General features: G+C 37.6%; 2 protein-coding genes across 5 annotated transcripts; both read left to right on the top strand.

Annotated features, from left to right (window-relative positions):
• The first annotated feature begins 81 nt into the window (after window positions 1-81).
• Window positions 82-1619, top strand: mtrfr (mitochondrial translation release factor in rescue). Its single transcript, XM_058374943.1, has 2 exons — window positions 82-386; window positions 478-1619. The coding sequence occupies exons 1-2, from the start codon at window positions 138-140 to the stop codon at window positions 703-705; spliced, it is 477 nt and encodes a 158-aa protein (XP_058230926.1). The 5' UTR covers window positions 82-137; the 3' UTR covers window positions 706-1619.
• Window positions 1620-4279: 2660 nt separating this feature from the next.
• Window positions 4280-17677, top strand: rilpl2 (Rab interacting lysosomal protein-like 2). Of its 4 annotated transcripts, none has more exons than XM_058374940.1 (10): window positions 4280-4732; window positions 5015-5163; window positions 7740-7877; window positions 9521-11252; window positions 12245-12372; window positions 12647-12759; window positions 12911-13023; window positions 13149-13204; window positions 13304-13382; window positions 16594-17677. In XM_058374940.1, exons 1-4 carry the CDS (start codon window positions 4439-4441, stop codon window positions 9540-9542), a joined length of 603 nt encoding a protein of 200 aa, XP_058230923.1. In that variant the 5' UTR covers window positions 4280-4438; the 3' UTR covers window positions 9543-11252; window positions 12245-12372; window positions 12647-12759; window positions 12911-13023; window positions 13149-13204; window positions 13304-13382; window positions 16594-17677. The 4 variants fall into 4 exon arrangements, with proteins under 4 accessions (XP_058230923.1, XP_058230925.1, XP_058230924.1 ...); XM_058374942.1 differs by lacking the exon at window positions 16594-17677 and having other exon boundaries at window positions 9521-10955; window positions 11194-11252; window positions 13304-14972; XM_058374941.1 differs by lacking the exon at window positions 16594-17677 and adding an exon at window positions 14305-14972.
• Window positions 17678-18371: the final 694 nt, after the last annotated feature.

The raw sequence follows: 18371 nt of genomic DNA, 5'->3' as shown, positions 1-18371 counted from the left end.
GTAATGATGTAAACGTTTTTCCTTATAATAAAGAATTGTGAATGTTTGTGACGCTGGCCGGTGTTTACCTGCATTTCGTCACTTCCGTCACTTTTCTGACCTATCCAGCGTTACACTGCACACAGTGGTCAGGGAAAATGACACCGAGGACTTTGGTCCTGCGTTTTTTATTCTGCGCAAGGGAACCTCAGCTTTGTCTCCGTCAAGCAGTCGGCTGGCCCAGCGTTCAGGCAGCAGGGAAGAAACACGGGTTTGTTCTGCCGGTATTAAATGAAGAAGATCTGGAGGAACAGTTCGTCCGTGGCTCTGGACCAGGTGGACAAGCAACTAACAAAACCAGTAACTGTGTGGTTTTAAAACATCTCCCGACTGGTGTAGTTGTAAAGGTATGCTCCCCCTTTTTTATTCAGTCTGAACATATAGAGTCTGTATATTGTTCTGTCTGAAGTTATTTGTGAACGGATTCTTCTCCCACAGTGTCACGAGACCAGGTCGGTGGAGTTGAACCGGAAGCGTGCGCGAGAGATCCTGCAGGAGAAACTGGACATCTACAAAGGTGAAGAGAGCGAGTTACTGAAACAGAAGGAGGAGGCCAGGATAAGGAAACAAGTCAAACGAAAGAAAGTAAATGAAAACCTGGAAAAAAAGAGACTGTTCAAAAAAACACTAGCAGGTGACTTCAAGCAAGAAGATGAGAGTGGATGAAGTTTCATGCAGAACTTGCACAGGTCTTCGAAGATCCTTCAGATATAGACATATACATTCTGGTACTGTGTAAGATACTAAGGATACAAACTGGGATTGTTTACAGGGCCATGGATTTTACTCATGTCCACTGTCATGGTTAACATGCTGCAAACACGAAGATGAGGAGTACATTCTAATCTCTTGTATCTGTCTTCAGATTGATTTCTCCATCACTCTTCTTTATTTCACCATTAAAATGACATTTTACTCTTATTTAAAAAAAGAAAAGTGACAGTTTTAGTCATAGTTTATGGGGATGTTCCACTGTAAAGGCCCATGTGAATGATCTGTTAACAGAGACAATAATGTATAACAAGTGCAGTAATATTTACCTACCCTTCACGTTAAGGCTGGAAGCACCTCCCAATCTGTGCTTTTATATTGAAAAAGTAATTTCCATATTCTAGATTATTATGTTTCAGCCTTTTCCTTGAAGACTTTCTGCCAGGTATAGGTTGTAATGTCCAACAGCTCAGTGTATTTATTCTGAGCTACTGGAGTTCTACTAAAACCAGTTATAAAAAATAATATAAAGCCCATCATTCTGTTAATAATTCACTATGTACATCAAATTATATATAAAAAAGATTTGGCTTTTCGCTCAAGCGTTAGCATTGCATGCAGTCAGAACAATTAACCACAGCGAAGGCAAAATTAAGCTTTCTGGGGGAAAAAAACAAACTTTCCTACCAAAATGGTATTTACTTTAGCTTTACACTACACACTAGTGGTCAAAACGATGAAGGACAATAATGTTGTGTATTACTCAGTAAAGAAAAATAGAGCTAAGCTCTTACATATTATTAATGCACATTTCTTATGGGTATAAAAATCTTTTAATGAGATGAGTAAAATTTTTGAGAACTTTTGAATGCCCTTGTTTTGTTGTTTGCTATATAACCACATTTAAAAACATGAATCAAAGTAACAATACACTGTTTCAAATCAGTGTCAAGGGATTTCTTTTTTTTGACACATGCCTTAGAGCTTTAATATTAAGGGTAGCATCAGTAGCATGAGTGTAAATTAAAAAGATGGTCCAAAGTCACTCACAACTGACTACAAGACTGCAGTGTTACTACAGATGGAGACTGGAAATATGGTTATGCATATTTCATAAGGAAGAGGTTAAAGAGATTTTTGTTAAAGAAAATATGAGTCATAATGTGTGACAATTAATGTCTTATCATTTCACATCCTGCTGAATCATTAGTCTTTTAGGCAGATAGTCATGGAGGAAGCAGTGAACTGATACAGATCTTAAACTTTTTGACTACTGGCACCAGACAAATTCAATATGGAGAGTACTTGCTGTTTTGTACTATTAACAAAAATCTGTGCTTAAACTGGTAGACTGAAAGGGAGAGAGGAATCTTGCCCCATCTGATGACTGCACACATAACTGGATGAAAATTACAGACACAGACTTTCCCCAAGTTTCCTTTACACTGAATATTGCATCTGGAAAAAAAGATGTACACACCCCTATAAAAAGTGCATATATTTGTGTATGTAAAGACAAGATCAATCTTTGTGGATCTTTTGTCATGTTTAATGTATGATGGCAACGAAAAAATCCATCTATTCAGTTTATTCAAATCTATCAAATTGTGAAGAGATCTCCTGTGCAAGTCTTTTCTCTTTAGATCAACAGGGGCGTGGTCATCAGCTGAGGACAGGGAGGACACAGGCTGAACCGACAGGTAACACATGATGATTCTCACCTGTCTTCATACTGCAAGTCTAGTTATTTGTGTTTCTTTGCTTTTAGTTACAACCATAACCAGAGAAAGAGTAAGTGTTCTAGCTGGCAGTGTGTGCAACACATAGCAAGGTGAACCTGAAGCAAAAGCCTCAGGTTTGTAAGACACTTCTCTGTTGAATTGTCCTTTGTTGAGTTTTTGAATGTTCACTGAATAACATCATGTAGTAATAATAATAATATAAATAAACAATGTCTGCTGTGTGTGAATCTGCCCCTTCAGACACTGGGTTCACTTTCTGAAGCCATTCCTTTGTTATCCTGGAAAGTGACATTTTCTTCATCTTCAGCTGTCTAACAAAGACATGTAAGTTTTGTGCCTGATTAGATTAGCATTTGGAGCTATCCAAGATTCACAAGTTCTACCTTGATCTCATCCGACCCTAACAGATTTTTGACACATGGTTTGGCAAATTTTAGGGGGGGGCATGGATTTTTTTTTCTCATTCTGAATTACAAACAAAAGATGCTTTAACAAATTACACTATGTAACACGATTTTTGTTGCTGGGTAGTGAATGACATTTTCCAATTACTCTTGATGGAAAATGATTTAAAAAAAAAAGCCATTAAGGCCCTTGAAGTTTGGGTTTGGGCTTTTAAGAGAACGAAAACCTCAAAATTTGCCCATTTTACTAAAAAAAACTGCCCAAAATGAACCCAAACTTTCATGGCTAAGATGGGTTTTTTTCTTTATTTGGGTCACGAAGAATAGGGAAATAACACTTATTTCCCAGGAACAAGAAAAAAGTAAAAATTTGTTACAAGTGTTATTATTAAGACTGCAATAAAGACTTTTCCATCTTTTAACCAAGAATGACCAGTGTCCTTCATCTTACTTACAGTACCCTGCTCTATTCTTCCATTGGTAACAAAATAAACATTCAAGTGGTAATAATTCATTTAAGAATTTGTACCATACCTTTGTGGTTGGATATTTATCACATTATTTATTACATATTTATCCACTGCAGTAGGATATTCTTCCTTTTATTTAGTGATGTTACTGATCTTCTCAGAAAGCCTAAGATCAAAGACAAGGGTTCTGAGTCTATCCTGAATTCTGGTAATTAGGTGACCGCTGAGGTTATCGGATTAGTATAAAATATCAACATTTTATGTCTTCTATCACCAACCTGTAATCCTCAAATAGCCGAGTCTGCCCTAATTAATTCAGCCATGGGTTCTATGACAAGCCCATCTAATAAATAAAAAAGACCATTCCACCCTACCAAAATCTTTCACTGCATCAAAGCACCCAGTAGTCCAGGAATCTGATGGGAAATTGTGTCTGTAAGCCTGCATACCATCAAGAAGACGTCTTATGCGGTTTACTGATATGAAACCAGTCTGGCCTTCTTTAATTTTGCAAGAAGGAATACCCTATAAAAGGGAAACTAAAACCTTTAATACATTTTTAAAATAGTTGTACAGTGCTGATTTTCGATGTTTTCAACTGCCCAGGGTTTTTTAGCCCGCTCCATGTGATAACCCTGTACACGTGTTTCTGTTGTTTACAGCAACGTTCTTCATTGGTGTATTGGTGGACTCGCGTGAGGGATTGTGGGTAATGTAGTACTTCACTTGCATCTTGAAATACGATTAAATTAGTATTTTAAATAAAATTTAAAAAAAACACGTTGCTAACCGACAGATGGCTAATTTCTAAATTTGCATATCTCGTTGTTTTGCAATCTCGTAGTTTATGGCAAATCCGTATTAAGAGTTTTAACTTGGCAAAATAGGATGGGATTTGTACTTCCGGAACCTAACTGGTCGGCTCTAGCGGGAACAAGGAAGGGGAAGTTTTCGGAGTAGGGTGGACTTTAACAGTATTACCTGTGCCACCAAATGACGGTTGCCTATAAGTCAGGTTTATTTTTATATTTGATTTAGAGCTATATATAGATTTTGTACCCAGAAGACGGAAATGGGAGATTTGCATGACGGATCACCGGCCCCTGCCCTGGAGAAAGACCCACTGGAGCTTGGAGTTGAAGATGTTTATGACATTTCATACGTCATCGGAAAAGACTTATTAAAAATAAACAGTGGTGGTCATGATGTCTCAGATTTACAATTCAAAATTGTCCGAGTGTTGGAAATGTTTGAAATAATGGTGAGCAAGTATAACCTGTCACTGGAGGAGCTGAGAATGGAGCGGGACAACCTGAAAGGAGAACTGGACCGAGTTGTTGCAGGGTCACATGAACACGGTAACAATGTGAGTGTGCTTTGAGACCATGGATCTCATTATGAGTCACTGACTCTAACACGACGTGTTGGAACAGACCTATGAAAGTTATTCTAAAAACAGTCATGTCAGGTATTTGACACTAATTGGTACAAAATCAATTAAGATAATAATTCGCCATGCTCTAATCATCCCCAAGGAACAGTACAATATACCTCTTTTATAAAAATCAGCATTGAGTGAGTATAATTAGTTGCGTTGTTTCATAACAAATATAAATATACATAAATTTGATTATGCTTCTTTGAGCAGATAATTGGTCCTGACAAGCTGGTGGTAGATTTGAAGGACCCAAACAGACCACGATTCACAATGCAAGAGTTAAAGGAGGTTCTACAGGAGAGGAACCAGCTTAAAGCACAGCTACTGGTGGCCCAAGAAGAGCTGCAACTCTATAAAAGGTAAGACACTACACCATAAGGTTCTAATGGATAAAACTGAAACAGGCTTTATAGAAAGAGCAGCTTAGAGCAGATCAGGACTAGCAGGGCAAACTCAGTCTTTCCAAAAACCACCAGTAGTATTTAAGGAAGAAGAAGGACACAGAGTGGTATGAAGCATGGCAGTGCGTAAAGTTTAATGAGCCCAGTGCTATACAGCCAATCAGTGACAATCATGTCAGGTGACACTAATATGGGCTACCATGGATTTAACTGTGTCAGTGAATTTTTTGTCATCAGTAGGCGTGTTATGGACGCACATCTGTAATGAAAGTAAACAACAGTGTTTCCCCACATGATTTTTTGAGACTATGGTGGGTAGACATCTGACCCCCTCGGAAGTTTCATAGGCATGCTCCCCCCTAAGAAAATGATGTTTAGTTTAAAGCATCAGTCTGATACACTTTGAGATCAAGATTAAGAGGCTACATCTATGAAGAACTGTGTGCTCTTGTAAACAGTTTTGTGCTCTAGTAGTAATGTAATCATAAACAACTTTGTTGTATAGATGTGAATGGTGATGACATGGCAAAAAAGTCACAAATCAAAATGAGCATACATTTGAGCCATCAAAGAAATGAAACAAGCAGCTACCTGGTATATGTTTAACTGGTAAATATTTTTTTTAGAAAATAAAAAATAGTTTACTTTGAGAAAAAAACAGTTTTAATGCCCTTGTTTAGATAAATTCCTACACAAGCTTTGTGGATTGAGGATAAGAGCCTTTAGCACTTGCTAATCATTTAGATTATTTTGTTTTCTCGACTGTTAGAGAAAGGTCTAATCTTTCAGTGCCGTCAGTCAGTCAGTCACATTACGTCAGTCATACTTCTCTGTGCTATCCAGAGGCTGATAAATTTGGTGGTCCCTGCTAACTTAATAATCTTATTCCATATATGTTTTTGTGCTACTCTGTGCTCCTCAGTGCAATTTGGAGGACAGTTATCTATGTGTGGATATATTCTCTTACATTTTTACATGAATGTTCTTACTGAAACCACCCTTCATTTCTGTTCAGAAGAATTGGATTACTTTGTTGTTTATCACTGTGGTATCTCTCCTGGGCTGTTAATGCTCTGCTTGTTTTAGCCCTTCGGTTCTGTCTGTTGGCATTTGATACTGAAGTGTTCATGGCTCACACTTCTATTGCTACTACCCACACCTCTATTGCTACTACCCACTGTCCTTTATGATTTCTGTCTGTCCTATCTGGGAATTCAGCATACAGCTACACAAATCTGTGCTTGCACTGCAGTCTGTTGCCTATTTTAGAGAGATATCTCTCTGTCTCACTGAGTTAGACCACAATTCATAGGTAAAATGTTGTGTATATGTGGCAGCTGAATGCCATCATGTGAAAGTCAAATTTCCTGAGCAGTCGTATGGAGGAGAATTCTGTTTGTCAGACATTTGCTGTCCTTTCTTCTGAGATGTCAGAACTAAGTGTTTCCTCCATGTGCTTCCACCTTTGTGGACTGCTACTCCTGTAACTATAACAAAGGATGATATTTGTCAAAGGATAGTACAAGTAAAATAATTGGAGGATCTCTTTCTGTAATGTCATTCAGACTTGGACATGATATCTACAAGGGCTTCAGTTTAGTCACTAGGACAGGCTCCATGCTCTTCAGATGACACTTTGGCTGTGGTCTTCTAGGACTGGAAAATTCACCTGCTCAACAAACCCAGTCTTTTTAGACAGTTTTCAGCTGCATCTTGCTTTACTATGCTGCTATGCAAAGTTTTTGTGAAGTGCTTTCACTGGTTCTAGTGCACCTAACCATCGATCAAAGACTGAGTTGGCCTTGCTCAAAGAAATAGACCAGCCTGTTGATGTCACCTGACAAAGTCCTACGGGGCATTGTGCAATGCACCAGTGTTAAATGTATTCGCATAGACTCACTGTTGAAAAAGGCATACGAGTTGCCTGCCTATATAACTTGCTGAGAATACAATCTGTCAAATACTTCTTGGGGTTAGAAAATATTGACTCTCTTATTTATTTATTTTCCTGCAGACGCCTCTTCTGACTGTGGGATGTGTGAACTAGGTATTCTTACTGTCATGCTTCTGGCAGCCCTCTGCCCAGTATAGGTTGCTCAGGTGTGGATTGTAAAAAGACTAAGGCAGACCTCCCAATTGTCTATTGTAAAAGAGGAAATCAGCTTTACAGCCACTTTACAGCTGACTCAGGTCAGCACAGTCCTGCCAAGAAGGTGCCAACAGCTCAAGCTAATATCACAGAATGCTAGTTATGTAGGTACCTCTGGTTATTTAAAGTCCGGATGACCGACAGCCGTATTTGTTGCCTGGAATGCACAAGAAATATGTACCAGCGTTAAATGCTGAGCAAATATGACTATTGTCTTCAAAGCTCAGCCTGCATAACTACATGACTTTGTTAGTATATTCTCTAGACCTTTCTAGCTGGTGCTGTGCTAGAAAGTCCACTAGTGCTTAATCACTGCTTCTGGTGGTCTGGAAATCATAAACCACAGTTACCTATTTAGTGTTACTTTTGTTTTTGCATTTTGCAGTGGTGTTTTACCTCAAACAGAAACAAACATGGTTGAAGTAGATCTGGGGACTCCTTCCTCAGTCAACTCAGCACATGCTATTCCTACAAAGGAGAACAAAGAACAACACAAAGAGGAGAGGACTACTATTCAAAAACTGTGAGTTTTAATTTTTAGCCTGTTCTAACTCATGAAGTTCAAAATAGACAATCTCACAACATTCCCAGGCTTAGGTTTCATCCTAAAGATTTACCCTAATTAAAGGGTATTCTATTTGTAAAAAGTTGAAAAGAAAAATACTGTACAAAACTGTAAAAGGTTTATAAATTATATAAGCTAATTTTAAATGGTGTTAACTGAACTGAAATTCTATTATGGTATTTCTTTGTTTCCATTGCTCTGATACGCACCATTTTGTCATTTTGACTATGATTTGTCATGACATATTACAACTTTTCCCTTATAATGTTATGATATTCTCCCCAATATTTGACAAATTCATACTTAAAACATTGTATTTTTATTAACAAAACAGTTATAAAAATATTAAAAGATAAAAGGCACACTGTTAACTTTACTGCTTAGCTTTGCTTTCATAACATGATCAAATAAGTATGTATTATTTTTTTATGTTTTATTTTAATTGCTGATAAAGGTATTATATTACAATAAAGCAGTAGAGCCTCCTTGTTGAGCTAAGAAACCCAAACCTGTTCCAGCCTCTGTGCACAAAGCAAGCTCAATAAAGACATGATATACCAAGGTTTGTAGGGAAGAAGTCGTTTGAACAGAGCCCTGACCTCAACCCCACTGAAAACCTGTGAGATGAGGGGATGAATTGGAACACCAAATTGTGCTAGGCCTTCTCATCCAACATCAGTTCCCAAACTTCTGCTTTTGTAGGTGAATGAGCAAAAATCCCTAGAGCCACTTTAGACTACTGACCCTTTTATAATATTTATTTGTTTGCATTAATTATGTTCTTACCCGTTTATTCTCATGCATTTTTTCTACCATGCTGCTTTTCAGCTTTGTTAATTGCAATGGTGATGCTTCTATATACTCCTGGTATGAATTAATTATAACTGATCATTCAGCATATCACTACATCATGTGTAGAGTGGCAAATTCTGGGAATAATTTGCACTATAATTTCATTGATAGAAGTCACTGAGCCTGGATTGAACTGTTCTACTAAGTCAAGTGATTTCAAATAAACCCTCCTTTTATTGGCAAAAAAAAAACTTACTGTCCAGTTATTGCCCATTTATTATTACACGGACACACAAAATGTGCATCAGAACTAGAGCCTGGAGCAATGGAAGGTGGCCTGGTTGCATATGAGATGGCAGCAGACTGCACTATGGGAAGCAGGCATGGTGCTCTGGACAACCCTGGGTTCTGGCATTAATGTGAATGTTACTTGACTTGTACCATCTTACAATATTCCCTAATGGCAGTGTCCTCATTCAGCAGGATAATGCAAACTGCCATACAGCACAAAAATGTCAGAAATGTATTGAGGAATATGACAAAGAGCTCAAGGTTAACTTGACCACCAAATTCAGCAGACTAAATCTAGTCGAGCAGTGTGGGATACACCCCACACACCTTACAACTTACAGTACTTAAAGGATCTGCTGCTAATCAGTAACCAAGGATTTGATGTGTGTGGTATGTGGATTTGTATTCAATTTAGATAATGTAGGTCTTTACTGTAAAAAACAATCTCTCTCTTTCTCTCTCTCTCTCTCTCTCTCTCTCTCTCTTTCTCTCTCTCTCTCTCTCATTTTTTTTCTCAGGTTCTCATTTAGAAGAAAATGACAGCAGTACCTAACTTGCCTTACCTAACTTGGGACCAGAAGCATATTTTGAAGGACTGTGACAGCTTCTGTATACTAACCCTTATAGTGTCCTAATCAAATGTTGTACTTTAGAAAAATCTTTGTTATATGGCAAGAATTTCTCTTTTTAAAGCAATTTGTTCATCTATCTTTTAAAACTTTTAAAATGCTGCATTCTCACTACAAGAAGCTTCATCAAAAATTAAAATATCACAAAGGGGCAAAAATCTAGAAAAAGACATCCACAAAGGATACTCAAGAATAATTAATACTTGTTTGTACAGTCTTTGTCTAATTACAGGTATCTTGCAGCACCATTTTAAATGAAAATTTTGATCTCTAGAAATATAAGGCTTTTTTTTTTACTAATGCTTTATTAACAGAAGCCAGTGTTTGAAGATATAGTTTAAAATTAAAGAAAAACAAAAAAGTGTAACAGTGTGTTAACATTTTTCTTTCAATATTAGTTGAGTATTTATTGTTGAATGATGATGTAACTAAACTGAGTTTAGTTTTGACTCCCCCTGGACCAACTTTAAACCTGTGTACAGGATTTATACAGTCCAGATTTCCATTCTCAAATGAGAATAAGTAGCAGGTATAATTCCTTTTTTACAAGAAATGACAACTTACATGACATATGAGTAAAGATTTTGTATATTTAAGCAGGTTTTTGCAGTCTTATACTGTACAGAAGTTAATAAAGTTACTACTTGTGAGCTACGGTCGTAAATTCAAACAAGGGTGGGAAAAGTATAAATATTTTATACAGTGTTACAGCTTTGTACAGGGACAGGACAGGTCTTGTGATTAAAACAAGTGCAAGAATAATGGCCATACAAGAGATAAATCGCAGCTCATCTGTCTGTTGTTTTTTATGTATCCCTTTATTCCAAAGAGAATGCAAGCTCTTTAAATGGTTTTAATCCAGGTATAAAAAAACATAGACCTACATGCTTAAACTTTTTGTATTTGATTGTGCACCTACTAGTTTCTAACTCTAACTATGTTACCAATAGCTTTTACCTTTTCTTAGTTTCTTGTCATTATTCATTTTGTTTTTGTTGAATTCTTTCACTTATTTGCATTCTTTTATGTAAAGCTTTTTGAAATAAGTCAGAATTACTAAAAATGAACCAAAAAGTACCATGATAATAATAATAATAATAATAATAATAATAATAATAACAATAATAATAATAATAAGAAGAAGAAGACTAGCTGCAAGCAGCAATTAAGGGGCCACTAGGTGGACAACTAAGTACAACGACTTATACTGATGTGAAGAGCATGTACCTTCTGGAGAACTCTCTGGAGTCGAGTCCTCTCGCCAACACTCACTTGCCTTTCCATCTTCTCCTCCAAACTAACCTTTACTTCTGGAAGATTATTTGTGAGTATTAGTGTGATGAACGATGTGTGTCCTCGGTGGTCTGAATCTGGATATTTATGCATATTAAAAATTTGAAGCTGTAACCTAAAATGTCCGTAATTGATCATTTAACTTTGGCCTAGTCACAAATTGTTTTGTAACCTCTTTTGTATTTAAATGATTCTTAAGTCTTGTTTCTTTATTTTTTGTAACAAGTAACTTTTGTCATGTCAGTACCTTACTGTATGTGTTTTTCCAGCTCCTGAGCTGAATGAGTAGACATTACCCACACTACTGCTCATATCCAAATTCATGAAGGTAAAACACATTAATCAGAGAGGAAGACAAAACCAGCATGTTTAGAATTCAAAATATTGTCATATTTTATTCCAACAATCCAAAATCCTTGGATAAGGTTGTCTTCTTAGTAGTTTGGAATAATAGGAATAAGACAACTTGCACAAATAGTTTCAGTGGCATTGGAATTGTAATGTTTTGGATCTCTATAACGGACACATTCATAGGCATAAAACCTAGCTCGTCTAGAACATAAACAAAAACAAGTTTTTTTAAAAAAAATCCTGGAAATCTGCAAATCAGTAGTCCTGACCCCAGGTCAGATTATTTTTATGTGTCTGTGTTGTTTTATTGGTGTGTACATTTAAACAAGATGAAATTCATGGTGGTGTGACATAAGTTGATGTTATACTTATAGTTCACACTGATTATTCTGAATCCCACCACCTGCATGACCACTCATGCTGAATTTTATTAGTCAAATTAACATGACTGATGACATACAGCAGTCACTTGGGTATGTGGAAACTAACAAAACTGAGTGTAAAGCTGTCATATAACTCTACTTTTAGGACACGCATATTCACCTCATAATTAAACCTGTTTGATACAGTGACGATGCTCTTATGTTGCTTGTACATGCCGCTACCTCCCTAGCATACTTTATTTTTGCATAACAGCACGGTATGTTGTGTGCTATTCCTTACAAATTTATGTCTGATTTGGAGAAAAAACACCACAGTTCATAGCCTAATGCTGGACCATTGATTTGCCGACTTTATGACAGTGCACTAGAGGCATTACTTTCCCAGTAGGCTAAATAATGAATTTATGGTTTGTCTGGTTTGTCTACTGTTGCTGCAGTACTGATGTGTGTGCTGCAGTCTATGACTCAATATTAGTGTACTTAATAAAATGAGTGTAGGTGCATCTAATGAACGGTCAGCTCAGTGAATATTCTCGTGATCTTTCAGGTGCTTTCAATTTGTTTCTTTTTCTTTTTTTTTTTTTAGGTTAACCTGGACAAGCTTTACATCCTGAGTGCTCACAGGCTTACGGTTCCAGCAGAGACACAAACTCTGTGATACAGAACAGATTTAAACAGGCTCTAGCTGCAGTTCTGAAGACTGCTGCTTTACAGGTTTGTTACCATATAATATATATATACCGATCAGCCATACCATTATGACCACTGACAGGTGCCGTGAATAACACTGATTATCTCCTCATCATGGCACCTGTTAGTGGGTGGGATATATTAGACAGCAAATGAACATTTTGTCCTCAAAGTTGATGTGTTACATGCACATGAATGTAATATGGAGTTGTCCTGCCCATTGGAGCTATAACAGCTTCAACTCTTCTGGGAAGGCTTTTAGGAGTGTGTTTATGGGAATTTTTGATCATTCCTCTAGAAGCGCACTTGTGAGGTCAGGCACTGATGTTGGACGAGAAGGTCTGGCTTGCAGTCTCCGCACTAATTCATCCCAAAGGTGTTCTATCAGGTTGAGGTCAGGACTCTGTGCAGGTTGGTCAAGTTCCTTCACACCAAACTCACTCATCCATGTCTTTATGGACCTTGCTTTGTGCACTGGTGTGCAGTCATGTTGGAACAGGAAGGGGTCATCCCCCCAAACTGTTACTCATCACATGTTTCTGTTGTGCTTTTGTTTTACCAGACATTCATGCAGTGGCTAATGAAATTGCATCCATTAGTGGTGTTGACCTTCTCAAAATCCGTAATATCCTTCTCGAGAAGTGGCTTTGCAAAACAGGGCAAACCAATGGCAAGGTGAGAGGTTTTCCTGCACAGGAACTTAATTGTTGGATAAAAACACAGGAATAATTAAAGTACTCTAATGAAACATTTTATTAATCATTGAGTGATTATTATTAACATTGTCCATATCATTACAGGACATCCAATACCAGGACTCTGTGACTGATCTTACTGAGGATCCTGATCTCATGAGGTGAACTAAAAACTCCTGATACTTCACAGCACTTTTCCCCATCACAAGTTTGTCAAGATTAAAAAATAAATTCTTTATATCCCACATTTATTTTTGCAGAGTGGTGTATTTGTTGCAGATGCACCCGATGGATATAGGGTCATGTCTGCTCAGCCCCATCCTGAGTGCAGAGACATGGGTAAATATACCTGTAGCTTCATAATGTACAGTTGACTGCAAAAGTTTACATCCCCCTTACACCTTTGGTGAATAATCAAAACATCTGAAACCTCTGTTGTACAGTTCATCTTCAAAATAGCCTTCCATAATCATTTAAATGTGATTTCTCTCTGAAAACCTTTTATGGTGTGGCCTCAATGTTAAAATAGTTGTGTCCAAGTCCAGATTTATCTTTAATAGCAAGCTCAAAAGTTTACATCCCCTTTGATAAACCCTCTAGGTATTTAACTTTAATATGTAAAAATGGGTGTCTGATCTTTTAAAAAAACATCATCAACACTTAATGCTTGATGAGTGGCACTGGGTGTGTTAAATTAGGCATGAATTTTATATTTGCAAGTGGGTATATCTCCAGGAGCAGTCTCAAGCAACAATGAGATCAGGGAAACAGCTGTCAAAATTAAATTTTCATAAAGCTGAAGAGAGTTATAAAAAATTTCAAAGCGTTTAGGGATACCAGTGCCAACTATGAAGACCATAATCCAGAAATGGAAGAAACATGGACACAATAAGACTCGACTAAGAAGTGGAAGACCAAGAAAAATAACTGAAAGAGCTGCTAGGAAACTTGCGCAAGAGCTACATAAGACTCCAAAACAAACAGCAGGGGGCCTGAAAAAGCTCTTAGAAGCAAGTGGAATAAAAGTTCACATCTCCACCGTCAAGCACAGTCTGCACAAGTCTGGAATGATTGGGAGAAAAGAATAGGAGATAGGATTAAGAATAAGAAAAGATTAAGATTAAGAAAAGAATAAGAAAGGAATAGGAAGCCATTGCTTACTTCTAGACACAAGGCAGCACGCTTAGTGTATGCTAAAGAGCGCGTGAACAAACCAAATGAGTTTTGGAATACTCATGAGTTTTGGTCATAATTTGCACAGGTGTGAAAAAAACTCTACCTATAAGGAGAAGAACACCATTCCCACAAACACGGTGGAGGCTCGCTGATGTTTTGGGGTTGTATATCTGCATCAGGCATGGAGCTCTGCATAAAGTGGACGGAAAAATGAATGCAGCCCAATATCAACAGATTTTAAAGCAAAGCCTTCCACCACCAGTCAAAAAGCTAAAAATGAAGAGGCAGTGGATCCTTCACCAAGACAGTGATCTAAAACACAAAGTAACTCAGGAATGGTTTAAAAAGAATAAGGTGAATGTTTTGCCATGGCCTTCCCAGTCTCCAGACTTGAATATAATAGAAAACCTGTGGATAGATTTGAAGAAGGTTGTGCATGACAGACAGCCAAGAAATCTGGTAGACTTGGAACAAATATGCCAGGAAGAATGGGCTAAATTTACACCTGAGAGGATACAAAAGCTGCTCAGAGGTTACCCAAAGAAGTTGGAAGAGGTTTTAAAGGCAAAAGGAGGACCTACAAAGTATTAGAAAACATTTCATAAACGTGGATGCAAACTTTTGGACTGATATAATTTCCACTATTTCACTGTCACTTTCTTTGTATACACTCTTTGATCATTTTTGTTACTTCTGATGATTAAGGAACATTTGTGAAAACTGAACATGCATTAAATATTGTGTTGATGACAATATATTTCTTTGTTTTTAATCCTTTTGTCATTTCAAAGTAAGGGGATGAAAACTTTTGCACTCAACTGTATATTATATCTTCCAGTAATTTACAGGATTAGTATCATTTAAAAGGCCAGTGGGTAAAATTGAACCTCTCCACCTTCCATTCAAGCGCAAATAAATTTTAATTGAATAGTGATTTTGTACTTCATACTTTTGTTTAATGATATATTGGAATATTCATATTTAATAATATATCAAGATACTCAAAAACTGATACCCAATTACTGGTACCCAATTAAATGCACTTTGTTGCTGTCCACCTCTGGGCCGACAGTGGTTTCCTATACTATTTTCTTCAATCCTATGGGCATCCTGCATTCACACAGAACATCTATGACCTGTCTCCAATTGGCAATTGGCCCAGACAGAACTCTATAACTCTCTCTCTCACTCTCTCACACACACACACACACACACACACACACACAGACATGGGGAGCAGTCCCTACTGAGAGGAGGGGAATTCCTATCACAGCCAACTGTGTCCCTGGCCTGTGGACCGCCTCAAACTTAGATGAAGTGCCAGATACCAATGAGTGATCCGTGCATTGGAATCCTTTATGCAGTGGAGCCACTGGAGCAGCTCATGGTCCAAACAGAGCCTGATGGCCCATCCCAGCAGATTTTCAAGTAGTATTCAAGGGTGAGGACCACTCATTGGATGGCTAGACACTGCTTTTCAATCGTGCTATACATGGCCTCTTTCACTGAGAGCTTGTGGCTGATGCACAGCACATGGCACTCCTCCCTCTCCACCACCTGGGACAACATAGCCCCAGGCCCCTCTTTAACACCGACATCTGTAAAATAAAGGGGAGCGAGAAGTCAACATAAAAATAACAGAAAGAACATAAAAGTGGCCCACACACACAGAGTGTAGCTTTTACTTCTGTGAAAGCCTTTTGGCACAATTCCATCTACTGGACCGGGTCTGGCACTCTTTTTAGCAGATCAGTCAGTGGGTTGGTGATGCCCAAATAATTAGGCACAAAGCTGCAATAATAGCCAGAAAGCCCCAGGAACTGTCTCACATCCTTTTTGGTCTTAGGTCTTGAGCAGGCCACAATTGCTCAGTCTTATTAATTTGGTGACACACCTACCCATGGCCCAGAAACTGTACTTCCACCTGTCCAGTCACACACTACTTCAGGATCTCAGAACAGCCCTCAGATGCTGCATGTGCAGGTGCCAATCATTGTAAATAATTGTACTGTCTAAATAGGCATACACAGCATGCAGGTGCAGCAGTGGTTCCCAAAGTGGGTGCCATGACAACTGGCTAAGGGTGCCACAGAAACTCAGATTTTTCTAATTTGAACAGCCTGAAATAACTAAAATAACTATAATAATAAAGGGTATTATATTGTACCATGTACTAACCTTTTACAGCATATATTTAAAAAATATATCAAATATGAGCATGTCCAAATGAAAATAAATAAGTGAAAAAACAGATATATTTCATACATATTTAAAATTAAAATAATTATTTACCGCCAATTGGAGAATCACCCCGCCCACTGTCCTCAGCTCCCCCCTTTGTACTGGTGTGTTCTAAATTTTATATTTCTTGTAGTGACTGACAGGATCAAGCAAAGATGGATAAATTTATGAGTTTAAACAAAAGAAAAGCAGAAATGTCACAGCCCAGAAGACTGACGGACATCAATCCAGAACCACCACCACCAAAAAAATAAAATAAATTATGAATTATAAATTGTGAAAATAATAGTAAATTGTGAACTACATTATGTCACAACCTTTGTACTCTAAATTGTTTACCATACTGTGCTATGAAATGGGGTCTGAGCATCAGAGTCTGCTGCTGCATACGGAGGTGCACTGGCTGTCATGGGGCAAAGTGCTTTTCCTGTGTCTATGAGCTTCGAGATGAACTTCGGCAGTTTTCAACTGAACACGACATATCCCACAAATACAGATCAGCGACGACTCATAGTGGGCTAAGATTGCATAACTCGCAGACATTTTTAGTCACTTAAATGAGCTTAACACAAAGATGCAAGGACAGACAAACTTAATGGTTTCAAGGCGAAACTTAAGCTGTGGCAAGAAATAGTGTAAAAAAAAAAACATCACCATGTTTCCCTTAACAGCAGAGGACCCGACTCATAAGACAGCAGTTCTATTAAAATCTACAGCTACACATCTGAAAATGCTGTGTTTTACTTCCCTGATGCTAATAAAAACTTTGACTGGATCTGTGATCCTTTTAACCCTCTCTCATCAGAATCAGCAAAGCCAATCAAACCATAAGAAGAACTGGGAGAACTCGGTATGGATCACACTTTAAAATTAAAAATTGGAGTCAAAGACAAAAAACAAAGTGCAAAAGACAAAGTACAATAAACTGGTCGCTATTAACCAGTAAACGCTGACAGGCTGATTTAGCATATTTTGTATCAGTATAATGGGGTTTATTTTGCAACAGTGACCACATTTTTAATACAGACAATCAGTGGCGGCTGGTGCTAAAAAAATTTGGGTGTGGGGCGCAAACAGACTTAAAATCAAACTGTTAGTAATGCAGGACTGTAAATAACCATTTATCAGGTGATCGTGTATCATTACTGCTAAAATGAAAATGTTACTCTTAAAGTCAACTATTAAAGCATGCAATAAATGTACTATGAATCAGTGAATTTAAGTTCAGTGTGGGTTTATTATCAGTAATGAAGGTAATCATTAAAACACACACTGGAACGTTGTCTAATCACAGACCAGTGGCACTATTTGAAAATAAATTTTGCTCTCCTTTTTTCTTGCTTGCCAATTTCTCAAGATATTTCACTTGCTTCCACATTAATCAGTACCTCTCCATTAACTGACCATCTGCTCATATGAACCCTAATATATAAAAACAATATTGATTCGCTAACAACAATTTGGCAGGTTCGGGGCGCACAGTGCTGGACAATTTGAAACAAGCCAATCAGATCTCAGCCTTAAGTCACATGCTTTTCAAAAGTTTACAGACCTACATACATACTTGTTTGTCCGGCACCCCGCACACACAAGATAAACGAAATACAGTTTCGATTTTTTTATTTGAAATAAATGACAATATGACTAACTGTGGAGTAGTACGACTAAATGATTTTATTTCGTTATTAAAACATATAATTATGGTTAACATGTTAAAGTAGCATTCTTCACTGGCTAACTTTAAGGGGGGGCGGTGCCCAGCGCCCCCTATTGACCGGCCACCACTGCAGACAATCACTGAGATGCAAGATTGCCCCAGTGTTCTGTAAAATGTCCGGTGATACATTACTTGTTGGTGCATCAGTAAGTGTAATACTTAATACATCAGTAGGTGTAATACTGAAGATTAAT

Source organism: Hemibagrus wyckioides, linkage group LG22 (assembly GCF_019097595.1).
Source record: "Hemibagrus wyckioides isolate EC202008001 linkage group LG22, SWU_Hwy_1.0, whole genome shotgun sequence".
NCBI lineage: Eukaryota > Metazoa > Chordata > Actinopteri > Siluriformes > Bagridae > Hemibagrus > Hemibagrus wyckioides.
This window is presented reverse-complemented; position numbering and strand designations above follow the sequence as displayed.

Bases quoted from the DNA above. Each gene is read 5' to 3' on its own strand.
- mtrfr (XM_058374943.1), top strand. From the start codon at position 138: ATGACACCGAGGACTTTGGTCCTGCGTTTTTTATTCTGCGCAAGGGAA. The intron at 387-477 runs GTATGCTCCCCC...CTTCTCCCACAG, and splicing joins CGACTGGTGTAGTTGTAAAG to TGTCACGAGACCAGGTCGGT.
- rilpl2 (XM_058374940.1), top strand. From the start codon at position 4,439: ATGGGAGATTTGCATGACGGATCACCGGCCCCTGCCCTGGAGAAAGAC. The intron at 4,733-5,014 runs GTGAGTGTGCTT...TTCTTTGAGCAG, and splicing joins CACATGAACACGGTAACAAT to ATAATTGGTCCTGACAAGCT. The intron at 5,164-7,739 runs GTAAGACACTAC...TGCATTTTGCAG, and splicing joins GAGCTGCAACTCTATAAAAG to TGGTGTTTTACCTCAAACAG.